This window comes from Mobula hypostoma, chromosome 17 (genome assembly GCF_963921235.1).
Source record: "Mobula hypostoma chromosome 17, sMobHyp1.1, whole genome shotgun sequence".
Classification (NCBI taxonomy): domain Eukaryota; kingdom Metazoa; phylum Chordata; class Chondrichthyes; order Myliobatiformes; family Myliobatidae; genus Mobula; species Mobula hypostoma.
In genome coordinates, this window is record NC_086113.1 from 46,081,008 (window position 1) to 46,107,549 (window position 26,542).

At 41.2% G+C, this 26,542-nt stretch overlaps 1 protein-coding gene across 1 annotated transcript in view; it reads right to left on the reverse strand.

The window, feature by feature from the left end:
- The window catches only part of LOC134357992 (acidic amino acid decarboxylase GADL1-like), a 69,216-nt gene that overhangs the window by 27,018 nt on the left and 15,656 nt on the right, over window positions 1-26,542 (reverse strand). Inside the window, exons 3-12 of the mRNA XM_063069840.1 lie at window positions 25,959-26,085; window positions 20,496-20,586; window positions 15,262-15,368; window positions 13,211-13,326; window positions 11,378-11,457; window positions 8,786-8,840; window positions 7,142-7,258; window positions 6,091-6,155; window positions 3,461-3,542; window positions 1,589-1,788 (exon numbers count right to left, since the gene is read on the reverse strand). Coding sequence (XP_062925910.1) covers window positions 1,589-1,788; window positions 3,461-3,542; window positions 6,091-6,155; window positions 7,142-7,258; window positions 8,786-8,840; window positions 11,378-11,457; window positions 13,211-13,326; window positions 15,262-15,368; window positions 20,496-20,586; window positions 25,959-26,085 — 1,040 coding nt within the window. The remainder of the gene's footprint in view (window positions 1-1,588; window positions 1,789-3,460; window positions 3,543-6,090; window positions 6,156-7,141; window positions 7,259-8,785; window positions 8,841-11,377; window positions 11,458-13,210; window positions 13,327-15,261; window positions 15,369-20,495; window positions 20,587-25,958; window positions 26,086-26,542) is intronic.

The window sequence follows — 26,542 nt, forward strand, 5'->3', positions numbered from 1 at the left end:
CCGGCGGAGCTGTTCTCACTGACAGGAGAAGGGGCAAAGGCGGGCCACTGGTGCCTTAAAACCAGTTGCTCCGCACAGATGGGGCTCGGTAAGCACGGATAGTACCTCATCCAGGAGAGGGAAAACTCCGATTTCAAACCTCCGCTGCCTTGCGGCTATGCCTGCTCACAGGAAAGGTTTTGAGAGTAAACCGCAAGGAAAAATCCGGAGTCGGAATCCCGAAGGCAGCTGACTGCTGTACCCAGCACCGGCACGGCAACTCCTGCGATGCTGCTGGCACCAAACTGTATCGACTTTCGTCGTTCCTTTGGACCTGTCGTCAGCATGGGGGGGGGGGGGTCCCACTGCATGGGCAACAGATGGATCTCCACATCAACTCTGCCCTGGCTTGCGCCTTGGAGAGGCCACTCCCCAGTGACTACCAGGGGTGAAGTATCCACGGTCGACCACGACCAACAGAGGCCACCACCACTTTTTTCTCTAAACATGGTTCAAATGATAGCTCTGACAGGGGTCCTCCACTTGAAGTATCAACTGTCCCTCCTTCCACAGATGCTGCCAAACCCTCTGAGTGTTTCCAGCATTTTCTGGTTCAGGTTTTCAGTGCGTACAGATGTAACACCCTGGTAAAGGTTTCACTGCTGACGTTGTAGGGTGTTTCATGCAATAGCCTTTCTGTAGAAGCAGTGTCTGGGTTTCTGTGGGAGGAAGGGGATGCTTAGGAATGTGGGCCACCCAGACAGGAGGGTGGAATGGGGAGAAGGTTCTAGAGAAGGCTGGGGGAGTGGCTTTGTGACTGACATAGTGTGGGTCTTTGTCCTTGTTCGGCAGGAGATGAAGAGAGAACTGGTCGTAGGATTCGATCCGGTGGGGGAATGCAATTCGATGGAGCCTAGGCACGGGGGTCAGCCGAGGATCGGTGAATATGGCTTTTGGAAGATTTGAGCTCCAACTTGTGCACATTTGACTGTTTAATTATAATGGGCCCTTTTTGATTTTCTCTCTTTTCGTTTCTAACTCTTCGGTTAAGTTAACGTTCACAAATATACTTCTTTATAATTGTATGCAGTGTGCAATCTGATTACTTCATGCTGACTGGCGATTGAAGGACAGTAAATCACACAGCACTCACGCAAACCGGGGTTCCGATGGGCGACACATCACAACCCCACGGATTTGGCAGGACCAAAGTCGTGTACTCCCTAAACGTACCAAACTGGAGAAAGGTGGGTTCTTGGCACGGAATCCAGTGGCTGTCAGCAAGGGGCTAACGAACCGCAGAGGAGCAGAGTCAAAGAGGGTTTCACAGAGATTTGACCGTTCAAAGGATGTATGTAATCCAACAAGGCCAGAATTGGAAAGCTCTGGACTAAACTGAAATCCAATTGTTCCTCACCATTTACGACTGCACTGACATAATGGCCAAAAGGATCAACTTCAGTGCTGTGTGATTCTATGCGCAGTTATGTTTAGCATACAAGAGCTCTGAAGTTTGGTAATGTGCCACATATGTACATGAATCAGTAACACGATTCTTTTTCAAGTCACACTGGTTGCCCCGGTTCAGCTAGCATGGTTAATGTCTTACCTGGCAGACGCGAAAGCACGATTGACCCTTTCCTCCAGCCCACTTGATCCAACAGCCTTCCAAGTTAGCCAGAATTTGAACGAATCAGCCCTCCGACTGCACTGGATTGACTTGTCACCTTTATCATATTCAACGTTGTAAAACTTATCCTGTTGGAATAGGTACATGGCCTGGGCACAGTGGCATTTGTCTATCAAGCCCTGTAAAAGAGAAGAGAGTACTATTGGTTATTTTACTGAATAATTCAGTGCACCTGAAAACACTCCAGCATTTTACCAACTCCAAAGTTTGTGGGTGCTCTGCTGGCACACCAGGTTGTTACTTTGCCCGACTGTATACTTGCATCTAGAGTATGAATCCTTTGCAATTCACCCTAGTTCCATTTGATTTTCCTAATCTATTCAATAACCAGCAGGGCAGATATCTTATCAGCCCTTTGCCAATGTTCTAAAGTTGTACCTGCACCAAATTTCCCCCAAAACATAATCAGAGACTCCAGAAGTTAAGTTTTTATTCTACTTTAATTTGAAACCAATGTTCCATCCCTATTGTCACTCTTATCTTATTATGCTATAAATTGTTGTTTTATTGCAAGCAACTTGAATTAGTTCTGTGAACACTGTAATGTTAAACAATAAACCACGGCTGACAGGATGGATCAGTCCCTGTACTTACTTAACTCATCTCAGTTGGAGGCCAGAATAGAGAACGTGATAGAGAACTTCCGACAAATATGCTTTGTTAAAGAGAACAAAGCCTGAGAGATTTTTTGTTTATATTCATTTGAAACCAACTCAGGCTGGCTGTTATAAAAGGAAGGGATCGCATTGGTAAGTGTACACCTAGCCTGCTTGGAAACACCCACAATGAGAGCTCTAGAAAACTGGGTGTGAGTGCCAAGGAGTAATTGTAAAAGGACAAAAAGGAAAGAATGAACACAAAGACCACAATGATTTTATTCTTTAAGTGAAAACGGAACACTTCTTCTTTAAATACTAACTTGCAAGATGTTTCTAAACTCATTACAATTTATTTAACTTGCAGCTGATTGAGCCTGGCATGAGTTCAAGATAGAGCCAATGTCAACCTGCTCACTTTACAGAGACCATGGGCACGTGCCTGAACTTACTGATCTATGGCACCGCTGATTCAAGTTAGCATCAAGTTCATGGTTAAAATTTAATTGTCAAATAATAGAACTAATATCTATTCCCTATCTCAATCTTGCACAATTTATCTTTTGGATAATATTGGCATGCTTGCATTTTACTGTGCAGATAGGTCAGGTGGGTTAAGATGTGGCTTTATTTCATGCTCACGTTTCAATGGATACCATCCACAATTGATGAAAATCCAGTGGCCATGGGAAAGAATGGGCTTCCTTCCTTCCTACCTAGTATAAGGAGCCCCACCTGAACCCTGTATATGTATTAAACTTCACACTTGATAATTGGGGGGGGGGGAAGAAAAGGATAGACAAAATTTGAAGTTAATGATACCAGAATTTCCCAGCATCTGGAATGACTCAAATGGGAAAAACAATACACTCCATGATCGGTGATGAAGTTCCACAGTTTATTGTCACTGTTCACTACATGACTTCTCCTTACCTTACAATAGCTGCTAAAATACCAAATTTAATGAAAAACTCACCAACAGTTACTAAGGATTTAATATGCAACTGTTTCGTACAATTATGTGAAAGTTAAGGAAATATGAACTGTGAATCTTGGCTCTTTTCTCATGAAAGAAATCCAATGCTTTCAAAAATATTTGACAACTAAAGGTATTTGTCAGCTCTCTCAAAATTCCCTTAGGGCTGCAATGAGTTTCATATGCTTTTGTTCGATGCAAATGTGAAAGAATACTTACGGTATTGTCCTTCAGAAGAAATGCACAGCACTGGATACCAGCCATCAGCATCTTGTGTGGATTCCACGCAACTGAATCTGCCCTAAAGGGTGGAGATAAAGAAGGTGTTTCAATACAGAGGGAGTAAAAGCTCTGCTCGTGCCTAGATTGAGCTGGAACCTTCCGAGTAGATCACTCTTCCAGCAACTTTAAAAATGGTAACGTTCTCACCGTTGTTTTCAAATTCCCTACACTCTGATCCCTTCTTGTCTCTGCAATATTCTCTACTCCCACAATCACATAGCTGTGTATTCTCACAATTTTCCCATCCCAAGTTTAACAATCTATCATTATAACTTCCTACAGTTACATATCTCGGTATTCTTACAATTTTAATAATCTATCGTTATGACTAGACCTCCAACTCTCCCCCTCTCTGACAGCTTTTCTGAACTTTCCTGATGTTCCTTACAGGGATTGGTATTTTATTTCTATTCGACAATATTCATTTTCAGGTATCTCAGAATGTTTTACTACATTAAGTGTGCTATAATAAATGCAAAATGGTGCTAGCAGAGGAAGCTAAAGTTAGTCAGATTTTGTGCAAGGGAGATGGATGGAACTATGGATTTGAACAGTCAGCCGATGCAGTGTATCACCCAAAATGTGAACTATCTCTTTCTCTCTGTAGATGCTGCCTGACCCAGTGTTCCTCTAGTAGCTTGTTTTGAGCTCTAGATCCTGACACCTACAATCTCTTGTGTCTCCAATTGATGGTTGTGTTTCAGTGGGGCATTTGGAAGGGTGGGTGAAGTTGAGAGAGAAAGCCAAGGCTAGAAGGTTAATGGAAGTGAGGGAGAATGAACATGTAGAGATTAAAGTTGTTAAGAAGGAAGATTTGCCAATGAAGATCTGATAGCTTGGATGAAAGAGATGTCCTAAAATCTAGATGTATAATATAATAACAACCTGTTTACAGAGAGAGCACTTTTCATACAGACGATGTAGCCCGAAGTGCTTTACAATCAGATAAAATGCAAACATAAAAGTAAAAGACAAAATGTTCTTAGTTAAAAGCAGGGTTAAATAAATAGGCTTTGAGCTGGCACTTAAATGTGTCAACTGAGTCTGCATCCCTTATAGTTTTAGATTTAGAGATCCACAGTTTGGGAGCATAGTTAAAAATTCTGACCTGCCAATTTTATCTTGAGGGAGATTGTTTCAGATCAATGCTAAAAGATACAGGAAGCCAAAGCAAAGTGGTTAGGACAGGAGTGATATGCTCCCTCATCCCAGTTTTAGTTAAAAGTCTAGCAGCAGTGTTCTGAATGTGTTTAAGTTTGTCAATAGATTGTCATGGAAGGCTGGAAAAAAAGTGCATTGCAGTAATCCAGTCTATTCAATATAAAGGCATGACTCAGTTTTTCAACATCATTAGATGACAGTATTTCCTAAGATCGTCAATACTTCTAAAGTGTGCAAATGCTGCTCTGGTCACTTTATGGGGGATTTAAAATTCAAACCAAATTAACTGATGAGGAAACTCTTAGAAAACAACTAAGTGGAAGGAACAGGAATAGAAAAAGGCTAAACGGCTCAAACTTTTGTCATTCATTAAGTAACGCTATGCTTTCAATGCATCTCCACTTTGTGTTTGTATCTCTATATGCCATGATCCTCTAAGTGTGCAAATGATATTGAATAGACTCTACAACTAGGAACACATTAACTCTGTGGGATTCAGAATTCCAAAGACTTAGAATGTAGAGAAAAGGAATTTCCCCTCATCCCCAGCCCTGAATGGACAAACTCTGTGATCCCCTAGTTCTAGATATCCATCATGGAGAAATAGCCTCACACCATCTCCCATGTCAAGTTTTCAAAGAAACATCCAGATGAAGGCTCTTGGCCCAAAACATCAACTGTTTATTCCTCTCCATAGATGCTGCCTGACCTGCTGAGTTCCTCCAGCATGTCTGTGTGTTGCTCCAAAATTTCAAAGCCTTACACCCGTTATTTTACTGATCATCTGAGAACATGGGGCCTTACTATTCAATGCCTCCATGATCAATGAAATGAATGCTGGTTGTAGTCTATGATTCCACTAGACTAGACAATACTCTCCATTGCCATTTAGCAACACACACAGAAAATGTTCTGTCCATCCAGTGAAGTTCATGGAGATAAAGTGGAAAAAAGCAGACAAGTAGGGTCCAACTCAATAAAATTCTAATAATTTATACTCAATTGACAAACATTCTAAGTATATAATATGCAAGACAGAAAAAGTCATTGACCTGAAACATTGACTTTCATTATTTAATACATTTTCAGTCTTTATTAAAGATTTCTACCAACTGCAGTTTTTCATTAAACTTCTGTAGTAAATATATGTAATAGCTGAGTTTGGAAAAGTAGAGAGGACAAGAGTTAATCATTTGATTCTAGTCAGATCAGCAAATTCAAAAGCTGACGTCATCAAACTTTGTTCCCAGCGATGATCAATTCCTTTGTGGCACTTCGCAAGAGAAAAGCAAATCATAAAAAATTAAAGTTTGCACACTTACAGGCAAAATGCCCAAACCACTGCTTTGCATGACAGAGATCAGTTATAACGTTTAGAAGTGATGGAATACCCACTTTGTATTTACCTGTGGATACCATTCAAAAGAGTACGATGTTTTCTGGATATCAGTGCACTGCCTCCCCATGATGCCTTGAAGAAAACAAAGGTATATCACATTAAAAAAGCAATGTAAACACACATTATAAGGTGAATATTTCCTGATAAGACCTACCCCAGATTACTGATTTACACCACCTTATTGCCGATGATGCAGAGAGATTAAAAGAAGCTACAGCTTTCAATTTATTCCCATTTATCAATCCAGTTTTTACCTACTCCTGAAATACATACTAACATTTAAAACAGAGTTATGTTATTGTTCTAGATATGTGGCAGCGTGTTTGTGCCCTTGAGCAAGGCACTTAACCACACATTGCTCTAGTCTGTGCTAGGAGTGGCGCCCCACACAGACTTCCAACCTGCGCCTTGTAAGGCATGAAAATGCCCGACGCAGGCCTCTCATGGTCTGAGTCGATGTTCCCTTCCCTATGTTATTGTTCTTGTAACTGCTGACAGAGTGAACACTTTGGAACAGATCTGCTCATTACCGGTAGCCACTGCATCATTCCCTTTAAATATTTGACAAAACATACACACCTGTTGCGTGACTTGTGTGAACTGGAAGATATGAGTATTTTCCACACTAGTGAAATCCTCATTGACATGTAACTGAAAGCTGTTGGTATCCAAAACTATGAACAAATCCAATTTGAAGGAAATGTACGGGGTCATCTGATCTCATGAGCACATAAATGTCTTCATGGTTGGAAACGGCCCGTCGACCAAACCTGTTTCTATTCATGGCTATGAAATTTATTAACTGGCACACTTCTGAAGTAAAAATCAAGTAGCTCTATTAACTTATTTGAAAGCTCCAGTGTTTCTTTGCAGCACTAGCTACTTCCAGAAGAATAGCTCCTGCTTCTTTTTCCCCACACCCTCACGTGTTTTATAACAGTGAATAATTGAGATCACAAGACAAATCATGGGAAATAGTACATTTTTATCGTCGTTACGAAAACAGCTCACATGGAAGTTTGTAGATTTTCTAGCCATTAAATATGTTTAATGCTCACATCAACGTGGAACCAGATTCCGTGAGTTTCACAGATGTCTGCAATCTCATTCAAAGGGTCAAATGCTCCCAGTACTGTTGTTCCCGCCGTGGCAATAACTACAAAGGGCAAAGCCCCCTGTTGGAAAGATTGCAGGGAAAAACATTTTAGTTCAGGAGGTTAGGTGGTTCAAAGTGAAAATAAGCCTTGCATTTATAGCATATAGTGTTAAAATGGCCCTTATTTTCCACAGAGATTGTGGTAGGATATAGATGGTTTTCCAGTTGATTAGGTTAAACCGGATCTCACTGTTTTTCTCTGTCAGCAATGCACTACGGGATTACAGAAGAAATCTTGTGAAATCTCAAGGCCAGCTTCTACTAACGACATCTCAAAAGGCATCTCACACATAATTACTGCAAACTACCCCCTTCCTTTGTGCTGAAGTGAACGCAGCAAAAAGATTTATATCTGGAAGACTACATAAAACAACAAGAGATAGTCACAAAATAATCAACTTTAATATCTGTGCTAGGTAACTTCAGACATTTTATTAAAAGGAAAATTTCCGGCCAGGAGATGACAACTACTAATTAATGAACAAGGATTTCCTTCAAGCAATGACCCTTGTTTTGCCATAACTTCTAGCATAACGCTTCACAGATCTGGGTGTAAGACAGGGGGTCAATTCCTGTTGCTACCTGTAAGAAGTGTGTGGGTTCTCACTGTGACAACGTGGACTATGTCAAGGTGCTCCTGTTTCCCCCCACATTGCAAAGGCATAAAGTTAGGCTTAGTGAGACCGCTACGTTAGCGCTGGAAACAAGGCGACACCTGCGGGCTTCCCCCATCACAATCCTCGGACTGTATTGGTCATTGACGCAAACGATGCTTTTTACCGTACATGTCAATGCTTGGATGTACAGTACACGTGACAAATAAAGCTAATCTTTTAAGAACACTGTTAGCACGGAGTCACTTGTGGAGTCTTATCACAGGGTTGGCGGTGGGACAGAGAGAAGACTTTTAAGCATACATTTCACTCTAGCAGTGCACAGTCATTAAATTATTCCCATCATGAAAAGAAATCCAAGCCTACCTTAATAAAAAGAAAATGATATTTCCTTTTGTTTAAACTCCGAACCGGGTTACATAAGGACAACCCAAGTCATAATTATGGGAACACTAAAAAGACAATTACAAACTTCTATAATTATATTTTTCATTCTCATCATAAACCACAGTCTCCACTGTAGAAACCCCTGTGTCCAGCTCCACTCTTGTCTATAAATCAAAATATATCAGGGGGGCAGTGCTTGAAGGCACGGGAGACTTTTCCTCCAAACAAAGTAATTGGTAATAAACCCCAAATCCAGCTATACTCATTTTTGTACACATTCAAGTTAACTAACGATGATGTTTGTGAATGCATCTTTTGTGATTACTTGCAGTGATGATGTGCATTCACAACTGGAACTGTACAAGGGAGACCTGAGATCACAGAAACTGGAATCTAGAGCAAAAATGAGCTGCTGGAGCAACACTGTGGGTTCGGCAGCAATTTGGAGGAAAACTGACAGTTGACATGTCGGGTCCAGTCTCCTCGTCTGGCTGAGTTCCTCCAGCAGATTACTATTTGGTTTCTGAACCGTACAAGACACTCACTTCTTTCTTGGCTCTTTGAATTTCTTTCTCCAGTTCTTCTGGTATCATCTTGCCTCTGAAAAATATTATTATTATATTGTGCAGGAAATCATTGCATCTGAAGTTATTGTGCAACAATTTATGAAAGCAGCCACTTTATTTATGCACTAAGACATGCCCCTATTACTTCGCTGGAGGATAATCAAAAAGAATTGATACTGAGGAGAATGCAATTAATACCTTAAAAGCAGAGGAAAGAAACAGAAAGACAGCGATGGAAAGAGGAAATACTCGAGGCTTAGGATCTGAGCCAATTTCAACACAGTCCAGTAGTGGACTGGTAAGAATTAGGTATTTGCAACAAGCCAGAATTGGTAGAGGCTCAGAGATCTCAAAAGAACTACCAGGACTATACGTTGCAAGCGATCCCACAGACTCACAGATGAAGAAACATAGCCTACACCTCTCTGCCTCTAAAAAGCATTTCTGTTGTTATCAAACACCTTAGACTTACAGTAAATATAAATCTCTATGCTTTATGTAATAAATATTAGATAGCTGTTTAATAAGAAAACATGAGGTATTTTTAATGCTACTGCCATATTTAATTTGGACGGTTATTAAATCTTTCGAAAAAGGCTCAGTAGCAATTGCCAAATAATTTAGCTGAAGCACAGTATCCACTTAACATGCTTTTTTAAAGCTCATATCACCATCACAATTGTACATTTTCCCAGAGGCTGGAGTCTTTAAGAAAAAATCTCTTTCCTTTTTGCATTATATGCAAACCGTGCTAAAGTTTCTTTACTGTAGAACTCAAAAAAAAAGCAAAAATAATAAATTGGTTGGTTTTAATTCAAGACTACTATCATTAAGCCAAGTCTAATGTCTGAATATGTGTCTAGGCAACATGTAGATTTTTTTTTAAATTGGAAGCAAAGTTATTACGTGTAAACTGTCTGGAAAATGGTGCCTCATATGCCAGGATGCTTTATATTGATTTCAGCTCAGCGTTTAACACAATCATCTCTCAGAAGCTGGTGGGTAAACTGTCCTCGTTGGTTCTCAACACCTCTCTCTGTTAACAGGATCCTGGACTTTGGGACAGAAAAGTTGCAGTCAGTCCATTTTGACAGAAACACCTCTAACACCAATGCGCCGAGCACTGGCGCTCCCCGGGACTGCGTGCTCAGCACACTGCTGTTCATGCTGTTGATGGATGACTGCATTGCTAGATCCAGTTCAAACCGAACCATCAGGTTCACTGATAACACGTCAGCGGTTAGCCCCATCAATGACGACGCCAACTAGGTGGCATACAGAGAGGAGGTAGAACAGCTGGTAGAATGGAGGGAGCACAACTTGAGTCTCAACGTGGACAAGACCAAACAGGTGATTATGGACATTAGGAAGGTGCAGGCTGGCCGCTCCTCACAGCACATATACGACTCCTCTGTGGAGAGAGCTAGGAGCACCAAGTTTCTGGGAGTACCTGGTCCCTCAATGCCACCTCTTTGGTTAAGAAAGCACAGCAGTGTCTCCGCTTCCTGAGGAGATGAGGCAAGTGAGGCTACTCCAACACCTATTTTATCCAATTTTTACAGGAGCACCATCGAGTGTTTCCTGACCAAATGGATTACAGACTGGTACAGGAATTACAAGGCATCTGAACGCAAGTCCCTACAAAGGATGGCGAGGTCTGCTGAGAGGCTCATCAGGGTCTCTCTTCCACCCATTAGAGATATTTATCAGGAGTGTTGTATATGCAGGGCCCTTAGCATTGTCAATGATCTCTCCCATCCATCCAACAATCTAGTTGACCCCCAACCATCAGGCAGGAAGTACTGTTACATCAGGACAAGAACTGTTAAGATGGGAAACAGTTTCTTCCCCCAGGCTATGAGACTACTGAACACCTCACCACCAATACAAATCTCATCATATGGCCTCATCATGTATGCAGCGCCAATAGTATTATACTGCTTACTTTTCAATATGCACCTTATTATTTGTGGTAATATTACTTTATGTGTTATGTGTGTGAGTTATATGTACCTTGGTCCAGAGGAATGTGTTTCGTTTGGCGGTGTATATGGTTACTGTTAAAGGACAATAAATTGAACCTGAACTTGAGAGGGACAAGAATTGATAAATTTAACTCTTCGCCACCAAAGGTTCACTTTACCTTAACTAAGGACATATTGCTCACTGATAGAAATTGATTGCCATTATTGGTCAATATCCCTACTAATGTTGCATCAAATCTCTTCTTCAGCAATCACTCAAGCCAGAGACTGACTTTGCTTCCATTCCAGTTTGGTAGGTTCATCTTTAACCACCAGGACGCCGGCAAACCAGACAGTCATTATTTTTCTGTCATCTAGAAATGCCTATGTTCCTGTTTACATGACTAAGCAGGGAGCAATGGACCTTATTCACAAATAGCAGAAGAGGAAATTTCTTCCAAAGAATTTTTGACGTACTTAACTGCCGATGTCAGGAGACTGATCAGCAGAAAATGCCAGCCTTGTGGAAGGGTAGTGGACCAAGAACGGCAGATGCCATTAACTGCTCCAAAACACAACTATTACAGTCTCTGACCACTGCTCTTACCTTTTGTCCGCTTTCACCACATAAACATTGCGGGTGCCAATTCCAAGGAAGGAAGCGGCTTTCTTCACTGAATAGTGACACTGAAAAACAAGGGGACATCCTGAATAATGTCAAGCAGCCTCAGACACACATTGGTACTTAGGTACAACTCAATGGCTTGGAGTTCTTATCAGAAAATGTTGCTTCAGACAGTCAAAAGTAAAGAAACAAAACTTTGCTCAATTATATTTTTTTAAAAAACACAGGAAATCTAAAAGGTAATACTGTGAGTACTTCCGTCAAATTATGCAAGAGTGAAAACCATGGGGGCATCATGACCTCCCCACCCTTCTGTCAAACCATTCAATTACTTCATGGATAATTTACACCTCAAATACATTCTTGGGTCCATATTTCTGAATACTCTTACTGAAAAACACTTCAGTCCTGCATTACAAGGACAGAATTACAATTAAACACTTTTTATACTGTCCACTTCCCCGTGTGTGAAGATACGCTGCCTAATGTTGTCTGTGAATAGCTATAATCACCATAATCATGTTCCTATGTCCTGGATTTCTCCCTCAGTGAAAATCATTCCTTTTATATTTTGCTGGAGCTGCCTGTATCAGAACATGAGACCACCCTTCCTTTCCCCCCCCCCCCCCACATGCTCACTGAGACTCGTTTACATTGTTCCCTGGGCTTATTTTAAATTCCATGGGAAATGAACCTGTCATAACAAAAGTGTAGTTAGCAGCAATACTATATTCAGGACAACATTATAAAAAGTTCAAACAGCAAGCTAGGTTTTGTTTTGCATAGCGGGGGAGGGAAAAGAAATCAGATGATGGAAACATTCCCATAGTCTCTTTTTTCTCAGGATCTCAGAACTCTGGAAATCCATATCTGGCCCTGTTTTCCTGCCCTCCCACAAACTAAAGGCTGTTTGTTAACGATGATACACCCAAGGAAACAACGCACTAGGGAATTATTTTGATCGTGTATGGGAAGATCCACTCTAGTTACTAAGAGTTGCCAGTAAAAACTGGGAGTTCTTCCACTGAAAAAGAGGGGTCAGGAGGAGGTCAGCTAGCAAATAGTAAATGTGAAAAAAGGACCACTTGCAATAGTTGGTTGCAAAAGAGCAATAAAATCAACAGAAGAGTGAAGAGAAAGTTCAGGAGACGGTTGTAGCTACACATATGACATGTTCAACCATTGCAATTGTTGAATCATAATACTTAAAATTTTGCCGAAAGGAAGTGGATAAACGGTCGTAGAAGAAATAAATGACTGGAAACTCATCTTAAAAAAATATAAAGGCCAAGTGCATACTTCTTTCAGAAAGCCAGCATGAGTTGAGTAGCCTCGTTGTATACAAAAATTCTTTTTCTGCACAGGTCCTTCAGCTGGGTTTTTGAATGCAATTCCACCTTGACCCTCACAAGTTATTAATGCATGTTGGAACCGGACTGAAATACATGGTTACCATACAAATAGGTACCTTATGATGAGAGCTTAAACATCTGTTGTTGGACAAAGAACATTGATCCCCCATTATTCATCCATTTTCATTTTTTCCATCTGTACAAGATGGATAACTTGCTTAGAAAAGGCATCGATGGATAAGGTACGGAGGCAGGAAGATATAGCTGAGATACAGGTCAGTCATGATCTCCCATTCCTGATATCCCGATGCTTTCAGTCCAAATTCATCCCCACCTCTCAATAACACTTGAAAACATCTGCTATTCTGATAATATGCAATAAGTAGCTCCAATTTTCCCTAAACAGTGGAACAATACAAGTCAACAATACCTCTAAACCTTTAGCCAAATTCTAGCCACGTACCTCCTCAGATGTAAACATTGCCATACGGGGTGCACCGGCTAACCCAGTCTCCTTCAGCTCTGGAAAGCACTTGTATCGGGCCAGATTCACAGCATACATGTTGGAAACGGAGCCTCCTGTTCAGGCAGAGAGCAGAGCAAGTCATTACTGGTTGAGAGGCACTAGGCTGGGAAATGAGCAGTTCTTCTATCACAGCAGCGCAGTGTGGCGGGATAGACAGGCAATTAGTGAAACTTAGATCATACTAGGTTGCCCATTTTTACTTTCCTTCAGCTCACAAACAAAAAGGAAAACGATTATCGAAAACATCATTGAAATATTTTCTTTCTGCACAATTTAAAAATACTGGTATTCCATTATTGTCTCATTAATTAAAACTGCAATTAACTCATGATTGTTTATATTATAATCACATGACTGGAATGCTTTAATCACTCAGCAATATACTGTTATATTAAAAGCCAATAGTGTACGACATTATAATCTCAATAATGAATGCAGGCACCGATGACACCTTATTTTGCACACAACAGTTAATAAGTTGGCTGAGTAACTGTACCTTTCTTTCATGATAATGCATTATTGGTATTTTTTTAAGAACTTGTTTTTAGAGTCATGGTTCAATATTATAAGGGTTGAAGCAATTCTGAAGGATTTCAAAGCTCTTTATGATAAGTTGTGCACAAAGACAGTTGATGGGTCTTGGATGAATTTCATTGTACCCATGGAATAAATTGTTTGTGAGACTAATCAAGTGTCCTGTTAGGACAGGAGGTTAAAAGCAATCTGGCTGTTCATGATCAAACACATTGGGCATTTAGCTTTGAACCTGCCTTTGCAAGGTCACATCAGAGAAGTAAATGAGCACAGATTATTAACTGGAGCCAACTGTTCTTGATGAATGCATTTAGAGTTGCAGTGCATGGCAATTCCTTGGTTCAACAACATTTATCAAGTTCCTCACTGACAATTTATATTCTTCAAACTGATTCCTACAAGTGTAATTTGTTAAATGAATCAGGTATCACAAATCTGGCAGATAATGCTGCTGCCTCTCAGCTCTCGGCATGCAAGTTCTGTCCTGACCTTGTGGGAGGGGGGGTGAAAGTGTGTGTGTGTGTGTGTGTGTGTGTGTGTGTGTGTGTGTGTGTGTGCGTGTGTGTGTGTGTGTATATATGTGTGTCTATGTGTGTCTGTCTGTCTGTGTGTCTATGTGTGCCTACACAGGTTCTCATCACAATTGTGAGCTCTAGTTTCTTTCTACATCACAAAGACCAGCTGAGTCTGCTAAATTACCTCAGTGTGGATTAATGGCCAAAAAAAATTAATCAAAAGAGAGTTGATGGACATGTGTGATAGAGAAAATGTTGCAGGGGCAGAGGAAAGTTTGGAGAAAAAGGAGCTAGCATAGTCCACACAGCAAAGGTATGTGATAAGATTAAAGGCTGGAAATTCAAATAATTGCTCCAAAATACAAGAGAATGGTTCAGAACCTTTAACTGCATTATATCTCAGTATCACTTCTACAGATGTACTGTGGACAGCATCCTAAATCACCGTCTGGTATGGAGGGAAAGGATCAGAAAAGGCTGCAGGAAGTTGTAAGGTCAGCCAGCACGAGCCTCTGCAGCACTGAAGACATTTCCAAAAGGCAGCATCCATCCTTAAGGAGCCCCATTGCCCAGGACATGCCCTTTTCTCATTGCTACCATTAAGGAGAACATACAAGAGCCTGGACACACACACACACACAAAATATCTTAGGTACAGCTTCTTCCTTCCTGCCATCGGATTTCTGAATGGACATTGAACCCAGGTACACTGCCTCACTATTTATTTTGCTCTCTCTTTGCACTGCTTATTTATTTTTAATATATATTTCTTACTGTAATTTATAGTTTTTATTATGTAGGATGTATATGCCGGTGATGTTAAACCTGATTCTTATTCAAATAATTGCTCCTAAATATAAGAGAATGGTTCAATAAGTTTAATTGCATTATATCTCAGTAAAGTTCAATAAAAAAAGAATTAGTGCATTTGTCTCTTACCAGGACTGAAGATCCCATCCCCATCTGGCCAGCCTATGAGCTCCCTCATCTTCTTTAAGACAGCTTCCTCCATGAGGACAAATGTTGGTGCAACTTCATAGGTATAGCTGCAATCAAGATCATTGATGAGAAAATAAAGCAGGAAAGAAGGGGAGTCCTGAAATAACATGGGACTTTTCAAACCCACAGGACATCCCAAAGTGCTTGATAGCTAATAAAGTAGTTCTCAAATGCAGCCATGGCCTTATTATCGGACACAGAGCCACCAATCTGCACACAGCAAGATTCCAGTCCAGCTCTCTTTAATGAGGAATATCATATAACCTGCTTCAGTGAATGCTGCTTCAGAAGCCACATTAACAATGACTCCCTGTTTTTCTTACATTCATCTTTTGTGTTTACCTGAAAGGTAGCATCACTAATGGGCATATGCTGGGAAGCACCACTGACAAAGCAGCATTTTGTCAGGACTACAATGAAGTATCTGCCTGGAATTTCCTACTGAGCCACTGCTGAAGGGAATGAACTTGGCGAGGCGATATGTAGGTTTGCGAAATGCATCAACTTCCAGCAAGATGGCGCCAGTGATCAATGGGGCCATCCTGCAGACAGCTTACAAAACCACCGGATACTCTTCTTCCAAATATACTTGTCCTTCTGCTTCTTCTTATGATCTGTGATCAATTGCAGCCTGCAATTTCCATTGTACGAGTATATTTTTGAGCTGACTGAACGAACTGAGGCCTCTGCGATCTCCTGGAGGATTTAGCACCCAGCAAGACTAAAATCGACCATGGTGGGAACAGAACCCTGGTGGGCGTCCAGTGCCACCTGCCTGCGCTTGGACGGTCTCTCCCTCACTCCCGCTGGCGGAAGGGGCCTCATGCTGCCGGCTCATGGCTGTGGGCTCAGCTTAGGCTGGGGTTTGAGGTTTGACATTGTCAGCTCTGAGTGCAATGGGGGGTGGGGGGCTTCGGCGCTGGAATGGGTCTGCGGCTGCGGCCTGCAGCCATCAACCTGGTGCTGAACTGACTGACTCAGTGGCTATCAGTTCCTGCATCAGCGTCACTCACCTCAGCGGCTTGTAGCCGTGGACTCACTTTTGGGAGTGTCTGCGGTTTGATGTCTAACGTTCTGTGTGCTGCTTACTTGCTTTGTGCTGTTTGAGCAATCTGTTCTTTTTCCCCACGTGTTTGATGGTCCTGTGTGGGGGGGGTCGATGGGGGGCGGGAGGGTTCTTTGTTCTGTGGCTGCCTGAAAGAAGACAAACCTCATCGCTGCATACTGCATGGATAATAAATGTACTTTGAACTCTCGTTTAAAACGTTGATACTTTGAGTGCTGTTGTCAGCTGGTCTAAAAAATTAAACCAGCACTCCAGTAGGTAGGTAAACTTAGGAAAGTAATCCACATTAAATCGCTCCCTTTTACCCCACTGAACTATCTTCTTTAAGAAAGGGTAAGTTGCCACAGGAATTCTTAACAGACTGGTTAAACATTTGCTGCTGTAAATAGTTACTAGTAGTAATCAACCTGGCAAGCTTTCAAAAGTCTTTTCTGAATGGCCTATTCCCTGCTTGTCTGGCTTGGGACATCTGATACAACAGCCTCCATACTGGACAGTTTGGCTCGGTATCTGATTGCAATGATCATCGCTACTGTATTTCAACACCTACATACTGTATATCAAAGATAACCTCAGGCAAACCTGACCGGATACTGTCCATGTGCAGCAACAATAAACACGAAAATTAAACCCAGCCGGCTGTAACGGGACCTCCTGTTGACTCCATATTTAACCGAAGGGCAGCACTGGTTATCATGTTGTAACAGTTTCAGGTGAATCGATTATCATTTCCAAGCAGACCTGTTTCTTTCACAGCTTACAACAGTTGAAAATTAAGGCAAAGGAAATGCAAAGCCATACTGTATACTGGCTAACAACAGGAATTCTGCAGATGCTGGAAATTCAAACAACATACATCAAAGTTGCTGGTGAACGCAGCAGGCCAGGCAGCATCTATAGGAAGAGGCGCAGTCGACGTTTCAGGCCGAGACCCTTCGTCAGGACTGTATACTGGCTGTTGTCTTCTCAGTGAGAAATGATACATAGGTAGAACTTAGAGGACATTAAATATCCTCTTTGAGGATATAAATGTGGATGTATCGGCAAAAAAATAGATACTCAAAAACTAAGCAAACTGTATCATGACTATCATCATCACCTTGTGTAAAAAAAAATCATTTGAACCACTCACTCAAAATAAATGGACTGAAAAATCCAACCTGAAAATTGTTACTGAGAGATCATTTTTTTAAAAAATGAACAAGCAGTCATTAAAATAGTTATTGACGGCTGAATTTGACAAGGGAGTTGGTGATATAATTGACAACTCCGGCTTTGGAACTTGAAAAAAAGAAATTCAGGTTCAGTCCTTCTCAACACAGCAAACCTCGGGTGAATAAAAAAATATCTCAGTTCCACCCCACCTGGAAATTGCTTCAATTTTTCTGGGAAAACCAACATCAAAATGACAATGTGACAAAGAGAGATTATTAACTCTAAGTACTGAAAGAGTGGAACTTATTCTCCCTGGTATAATAGGTAATTTCAGACAGCTTTAAGTCAGAGCCAAGAGGTATCAGGTAGAAAGCCCAGATGACACTTAACTGCGTGGAATAATCTATTCTTTCTTTTTGACAAGCTGCAAGGTCACGCACTGCAATGTCAAGCCTTAAATATTAATCATATCCACATACTGTACCTTAGAGATGTCCTGTAATTGCATATTTCTAACTAGAACTCTATGGCAAGAAGATATCCCCTGTTTATTGGTGGATTTTGGATTAGATGGAGAAACGTATTTAAAGCACCTATTGTAGCAAAGCAGAGATTTAAACTAATTTGCTTGTATATCAGTACTACAGTACTCAATGGAATTAGAAAATCCTGCCATACGGTGATATGGGTCAGCTCTATTTTGGGAAGCATTCCTGTCAAAAGACCGAAATATAATTGCTATTCTGGTACTGGACAGAGTGTGCACACCATAAGATTCTCATAAACTTCCACTCCGGTTCTGTCAGTTCCGAGGTGACTAATGAGGCCACCGTAGGGAACGGTGTCTCTTCCAAAGACGGGTGGGTATTTTGAGAGGCGGTATGCTCCTCCCTCCATTACCTGGCTTCTGTAGGCTCACAACACAGAACAGAGGATTTCATTATGGTCCTGAGTGATGGATATTCATTGTCTAGGGCTGGGGGAGTGGGGGGACTTTTTGCCAAGCTTAGCTTTCTAACAGCACTGTCTATACAGCTCAGGCTGCTGGTCCCAGCACAAAGCTGATTGCTTAAGAGATGCAGTATAAGACAAAGGGGTTATGCTAATTGGCTTGCATCAAACCAGACAACACTGGCTAGGTTATTTAATTCAATAAAGCTTGCAGACCATCTAGGACATCAAACAGCTGATCTATTAATGGCTGGAAGGTTTGTGTACCCAAGCAGCCAGCATTCACAGCACTAACTGTGGGTAGCTGGGAACTCTGTCCGCAGAAGTATTTAGACCACCTGTGTGAAAAGGTATCTGAAACAGATAATCACGTCTGTAAAGTCACCCAAGTGGCAAAACCAGTACAAATGTAAGAGAGCAGTCAGGCTTGTTAGGAATGGTCAAAGAAATTCAAGAGGAATGACACAAAGACGGGGAACTAGAATCCACCCATTTCCAACTTCAATTTCAGCAACAGACGATTCATTTATCGGCAACTCAATCTTTTTAGCTTACCAGAATTGCATCAGTAACATAGAGAGCTTCTGTGTTTTAGAGATCTTTTGTAACTTGGAAATCTTTTATAAGGAAAATTATCTGTGAGTTTTAAATGAGTTTCATTGAAAATAACCAGGCTATCCTGACGAAGGGTCTCGGCCTGAAACATCGACTGCACCTCTTCCTAGAGATGCTGCCTGGCCTGCTGCGTTCACCAGCAACTTTGATGTGCAGGCTGTTTTTAAACTACTTTGTTAGCTGGTAGAGAGGGGAGAGCCTTCTGCTTAGATAGTGGGCACTGGCAGCTAAACTCGCCATGGAGGATAAAGAGGGAAGTGTACTAGATACAGTATAACCTGTCTTTAGTGAGGGTACCTGTAGTTATCTACATCGGATAGGTCTTAAGATCTTCGTTTGAGCTTAGAACTTTGTGCTCAGCAAACCCTATACCATCACACCATCTTTATTTTGTGCAGTAATGCACTGAAGATCTTTAGGTGTCAGTGGAGATATTGTAATTTTTATAGGAGCCTTGGGAATATCATTAAATAACTTTCTCTGCCTGCATGGCAATTCTTTCTTGTGACACAGCTCAGAACTCAGTGTCTGTTTCAGGTATGTAGTCAGGTATGTTGACAATGGTACCTGTCCAGCACAGCTCACTGAATGCAGTTAGGATGCCAGTGCTGGGGATAAAAGTCTGGGAGAGGACACTGACATTGGCTCACTTATCCTTCCAAAGTCAGTACAAAGTGCTAAATACTACATTGGTCAGTTAATCTACAGTGAAAACAATACTACACTCAGATTTTATTGACTGAATATTATGCAAAATAATATTTTCTGTGCTCTCTCCAATTCAATCAGGCCTATATTTTTGGTACTACGTCTATCTTTCTGGCTTATTAAATCCATAGAGAGTTATCCAGAATAAAGAAAACAGAAAGGAAAACTCAAAGCTTTAAAACGTCTGATTGTGCAAGAAGATATCTAGATTTTAAAGAACTTTTTTATTTCCATCTCTATTGTGTACTGAAAGATGGCACTTACACACTCTTCCGATTTCATAGGGAAGAGTTCACAGATTGTATCTCAGTAGATGTCATGAACTTTGTTGGTGTGAAGTAGCGATTAAAGCACCCAAGGATCAGGTTAACATTAAATATTACACCAGTAATGCTCTGTCACATTGTGGAATAAAAGGTTGCCAGCAACGGCCCTAATTTCCCTATTCAACATCTTGCTGAATAGTGGGTTGGTGCCTCTACAAGATGAAGTTAATCAGAGGCTTCTCATAATGCAAATTTGTGGCTAATCCTAACATCTCCCTTTTAAACTGCTGTGGTATGGTCTGTAGCAAGCAAGAGGGAGAAGATAAAACACATCAGGATAAACGAGAAATATATTAAACATCAAATAATGTAAAGAAGCTATGCGATAAAGAAAAGTTAAGAAAACTACTCACATGCTGGGATTGAGAGCTTCGGTAATAAAGCGAGCAACAAGAGAATAGTGATCCATTCCCGCGTATAGCTGGTTATAGAACCTTGGATGACCTATGAAGTCAGAGCAAAGAAACAATCTCAGAAAACTGCATTCATGGACCTCCTACCTCTGCTTGTTGCTGCTGATAGCCAAAAGAAGAGAAGGCTAAGTTAGGTATGTGTCTTGTGGGGAGGGGGGTGGAGTATGTCTTATTCTGATTGTCAAAAGTCGCCTCCATCATGATTGGGTAGTTTAGAAACTGCAGCTGCTTTTCCCCCCCATTGGTTAGCTGCCTGGTGTCCAGTTTCAAATATCCTGGCTATATAGAGAGCATGTGTGAGAGGTTCTGTCTCTCTTCCTTTGTTTAAGGCAAGTGATGCACATGACCATCGGGAAGGTATGCTCTGCGCGCGCTTTTAGCTAAGTTTGCTTGTTGAATACTCAGCGTTGTAGTTTCTGCAATTTGGGGAGCATGGATGTTTAGTCGAATTCTTACTGCTTGTAAATAAATGATTAATATACCTATTCGCAGTCAGTGTTTTCTGTCTCACTTGCCAGACTCGTGAACCTGATTCAACATTACAACATGGTACCGAGTGAGCTGGAGATCACTGTTCCCTCTAAGCTGTGTGGGTGCGTGCCCGTACAGTAACCGAATTGTTCCCAAGCACATGGCACGCATAGTAATTTTTCATTTATATTTTAATTAAGACCAGGATCCAAACCTTTGTTGTTTCCGAAGATGCACTGTGCAGTCATGTACACAATGAGTACACATCTGGATCAATGGTAGAAAACTTGAAAACTATGACAATCTATAACCTGGTTTAGTGAAGTGTGGGGAGAAAGCCCATGAGGTCGAAATCTAGTGTCAGAGGTTTGGCGACTGTGGAGAGGTTGGAAGGACTTGGATTTTTCAGCCAGGAAGGGAAGCCCAATGCTAGGAATGCACGTAAAGCTTGCACGATAAATTAAATTAAATAGCAAAAGTGCAACCGGGGAAATGGGTTCAAACTGGTAAAAGTTCATTTTAGAACGAAGGCAGGAAAAACTACAAACGTTCCTGTAACCTTATGACTGATAATTCAAGCTCAATATTTGGATCTTTCAAGGAATGATAAATTCGTAATGGATTTGACACCTAGGAGAGAGGGTAAAAAAAGGAAAAAAATATAAGCGGGAAATATATACCGAATTTAAAAAATATCTACCAGAACCTACTATGTAATGCTGAAAAATCAATTTTCTTTGGCTTTTTAATCCTAGATGGTGAGAAATTATTCAAATATTCTGCAGGGATTGCAGTATTAGATCTATTTTTACTCTTTTGCTTTGTTCAGGAGATAGCATTACACCACTGGTTCACAGGATAACAGATGTTGATGTCAGATCTTGTGGAAAATGTGAGGAGTGCGAAGAAACCATTGTTGGGAATTGCTAAGTGACACTCACAAAGCCGAAGTGCTTCATTTCAATTACCTGGCAGCAGTCCAGTGACAAGTACAGGTAGCTTCGTGACCCTTCACTGCAGAACAGGAAAAGCTGGAATTTAAGCCCACGCCCAGCTTCACCACCGCCACAATTCCCACATGAGCTTCATGACCCCACCTGCACTCCTTTCCTGAAAATGATGACTCATTCTAAAGTAAATTGGTTTGGCATGTCCCCCTGTATGATTTTTCAGGTGTGAGTCCCATGAGCGTGAAATAACAACCTGATAAAGGATCGTCACTCGTTAAGAAGATCAAGAGAGAGATCTTGTGTGGATTTTTCCTTCCCATCGGTACTCTAATTAACTAAATATCTTACTGGAAATCTGACTGAGATTAGCTACCTCATGCAAACTATTATTTTCTCATGCCTGTACAAACAGATCACATCAGGTTTGCTGAATGGAGTCTCTTGGGATTGAATGAGTCAACGGGGCCAACGGGTGCATTCTAGATTTCCAACATCTGCAAGTCCAGTCGGCTACTCCTCACAAAGTGCTGCTTACGATTGGCATGTCTGGAAAATCTTCAGCCTTAAACAGGGGTCAATGAAGATTTTCTGTAGGTGGGATTTGTTGCCATAGCTCTACTCTGCAGTCCAAAGTACCTCTGAGTCAATTAAACGTAAAAGCTCTGAGGTACGGCAACAGAGGAAGTGAACAAGCTAACAAAGGAGAGAATTTCAGGAACACATGAAAGTAATTTGCCGAGTCAGACATGACCCCCTTGCATGTCAGCAGAAAGTCGGCCACTGCAACTCAGGGAGGAATTGCCAGTTTTGAAAGATCTCCGCATAGACCGAATTACACCAAGCCTTAAACAGGGAAGAGGAAACCAGTTACAGCAGTAAATTTTAAAATCATTTGAAAAAGCACCACTGCTCAGCTAAAATTCAAAGTCAATTTATTATCGAAGTACGTAAATGTCAAAGAAATTTAGATAGTGTGAAAATAAGATTATTGCCTTCTGGACATTTCCCTGGGGTTCTTGCACTACAATGCAAAAGAGTTTGTTGAATGCACTATAACATAATACAGTAAACGGCTATAATTATTTTTCTAGGGGTGTAAAATACTCTTAACTTAATTCTCCCATATTGTCTAGTGTTCTAATGAAGATATTGGCATAGTTGTTTCATATTCATTCAGAAGCGTGTTCAACTACTTTCAAGGATTTCACCTTCATTGTTATCTATATGGTAGGATGCTCAATTTAAATACTGGCCTAAAATGAACAGGGAACCCAAGTCAATATCCTGCTGCTGGACACCCATCTTAGCTGTTTTATAGCTCAAACCAGAAAACATAGAGTTGAAAGACTCCCTCTCTAGAGCTGTGAGTCTCACTGTTAACATGGTCTCAATTTGATATGGTATTTGCAAGGAGAACAGGTGTAAACAGCTGACACAGGGGTCAGTGCGCTAGTCCACTTTTTCTTTTCATTATTCAGCCCAAGGCTATCAGAAAGCTTATGTTCAGCACATTTTTCAATCAGATATGCAAAAAGGATTTGCCCTTATGCCATGCCGATTACACCTGTTAAACAACCTCACAACAAGCCTGCTGTCATGTTTTCCTCGAACACTGAACAATGCCTCAGCTCTGTTGAATGAAACACTACAAGTGCGGAATGCTGGAGGGAAGCCTAGTGGGATCCCTTATTAATTTTCAGATTCGCATTAGTGCAAGGGAATTGGGTTTGCTCTTTCATGTGTTTCTTGACTGGCATCTGCATTTTCAGTGTTCTTTACAAACAGTTGCTGGTGGAGTCACAAAAATGACACTCAGCTAAAAAAATGCAAAGGCATGTTTGGTAAAGCAGTGACGGCAAATGCATAGATTTTATGTTTCAAAGCAGTAGAAGAAGGATGAAAGCGGGAAGAAAAACAGACACTTATCAGGATTGTACAGACAGTTGGGTCCGAGTGTGTAGATTGGCCAGAGAGGCAGATAATGCTTGGTACTATAGTCGACACAATGCTGGAGGAACTCAGCAGGCCAGGCAGCATCCGTGGAAAAGAGTAAACAGTCGACATTTCGGGCTGAGACCTTTCAGCGGGACCTCCTGCTGAAGGGTCTCGACCCGAAACATCAAAGGTACTCTTTTCCATAGCTGCTGCCCGGCCTGCTGAGTTCCTCCAGCATTTTGTGTGTGTTGCTTTGGATTTCCAGCAACTGCAGATTTTCTCTTGTTTGGTACTATATCCCTCCAGCTGGACTGTCCTATCATTCAATGGCAATAACTTGACTTGTAGGGAAAAAAAAGCTGCATTGAATTATAATTTCCAATTATCATTTCACTTGCGTGCTGTGAGGTCAGCACCACAGCTAAGCCTGACCACTGTCTCAGAAAGCTTACCTTGTTAACCGTAGCAAAAAGCAGACATGAATAAAAGATGGATTTCAGTGTTAGGAAACAGCAGATGAATTACATTTCCTAATTCTAGCATGGTCATTTCTAGGTCTTCAAAATCAAATATAAAATGGGAGAAAAACTTAAAGGATTTGTTAAAGTCACCTTTCAGTTTTGTTACATGACAATATCAATTGAATGTACTACAACTCTAATAGTCAGAATAAACACTGCATCACAGGAGACATCCAGTGTTATATCACATCAGAGATAAGCCAATGCAGCAGAATTAGGCCAACTGGCTCATCCAATCTGCTCCACTATTGAATCATGGCTGATTTATATTCCCTCACAACCCTGCTAACTTTTGACACCCTTAATAATCAAAAAACCTGTCAAACTCCATTTTAAATGGAGTATACTCAGTGACTTGGTGCCCACTGTCATCCATGGCAATGACTTCCACAGATTCACCATCCTCGTGCTAAAGAAATTCTTCACCTCTGTTCTCGTGAGACATCCTTCTATCGTCCTTCTCTCCTGAGACTGTGCCTTCTGGTCCTAGACTGCCCCACAACAGAAAACATCCTCTCCGCATCCACTCAACTGTACCTCAGCCTTTCAATAATCCATCGGTTTCAATGATATTTCCCCTCCCCCCACCCCCTTCATTTGTCTAAACTCTAATGCAGAGGTTCCCAGCCTTTTCTTATCCTATGGGCCCTACTATTAACCAAAGGCTGAGTATATACCAGAGCAACCAAATGCCTCTCATACATATTCCATCTGCTACTTCTTTGCCCATTCTCCTAACGCTCACGGTGACTGCAGCCTGCCAAAAACTGCTGAAAGAATGTCTAAGGAAGGGTGAGCTGGCATCGGAGAGGGTGCAGAGGAGGTTCGTGAGAATTAATCCGGGAATGAAAGGGTTAATGCATGAGGAGTGTTTGCTGGTTCTGGGCCTGTACTCACCAGCAGAATGAAAGGGAATCTCACTGAAACCTATTGAATATTGAAAGGCCTAGATAGAGTGGATTTGGAGAGGATCTTTTCTACAGTGGGGTCTCTAGGACCAGGGGGCACAGCCTCAGAATACAAGGATGTCCCTTTAGAACAGAGATGAGGAGGACTTTCTTTAGCCAGGGAGTGGTTAATCTATGGAATTCATTGCCACAGATGGCAATGGAGGCCATGTTATTGGGTACACTTAAAGCGGAGGTTGATGGTTTCTTGATTACTAAGGGTGTTATGGGGAGAAGAAAGCAGAATGGAGTTGAGAGGGATAATAAATTAGCCATGATGGAATAGCAGAGCAAGATCAATGGGCTAAATGGTCTAATTCTCCTCCTATGTCTTATGTTCTTATGTTAACAGTCAACCAATATTGTTGAAGGGCTGTAGTCACATATTGTTGAAGCATGAGAGATATCATCCATTGGATAAATTTATGACGTATATTAAAACAGTATTTTTTTTCCATTCAGTTCCGTGACTATGCCAACCATTTATGGCATCCCAGATGGGAATACCAATGGGATTATTTTCAAATGAGAAAGAAAAGTATTCTTAATGCAAAACCATTTAAAAGGAGGATCACCTACCTGTTTTAACGCTGTACTTGATAACATCCCGACATCGTTGCAGCAGTTGGTGATGGGATTCTCCTGCATCCCTCAATTCCAAGTCAAGGAGCTTCTTAAGCTCTTCAGGAGGCTGCCACTCACATACCTGCAAAACACATACAAAGTTAGGAATACCTAGTGTGCACTAAAACCTCCAGTGGTCGGATTCAAAGATTTAGGTTGGTGAAAATATATTACTCATATGGTTTATTTTTATAAAAATATTGTCTTTACTTCTTTTATTGTATTACTGATGATAAAACTACAAATTTAGATCAACTACAATCGATTTTCTTGGAGCATTACAGCTACACACACACAAAATGCTGGAGGAACTCAGCAGGCCAGTCAGCTTCTATGGAAATAAGTACAGTCGACGTTTCGAGCCAAAACCCTTCACACCTGCTGAAGGGTCTCAGCCCGAAACGTTGACTGTACTTTTTCCATGGATGCTGCCTGGCCTGCTGAGTTCCTCCAGCATTCTGTGTGTGTTGCTTGGACTTCCAGCGTCTGCAGATCTTCTCTTGTTTGTGAACGTAACCGTTAGCTATCTTATTGGATGG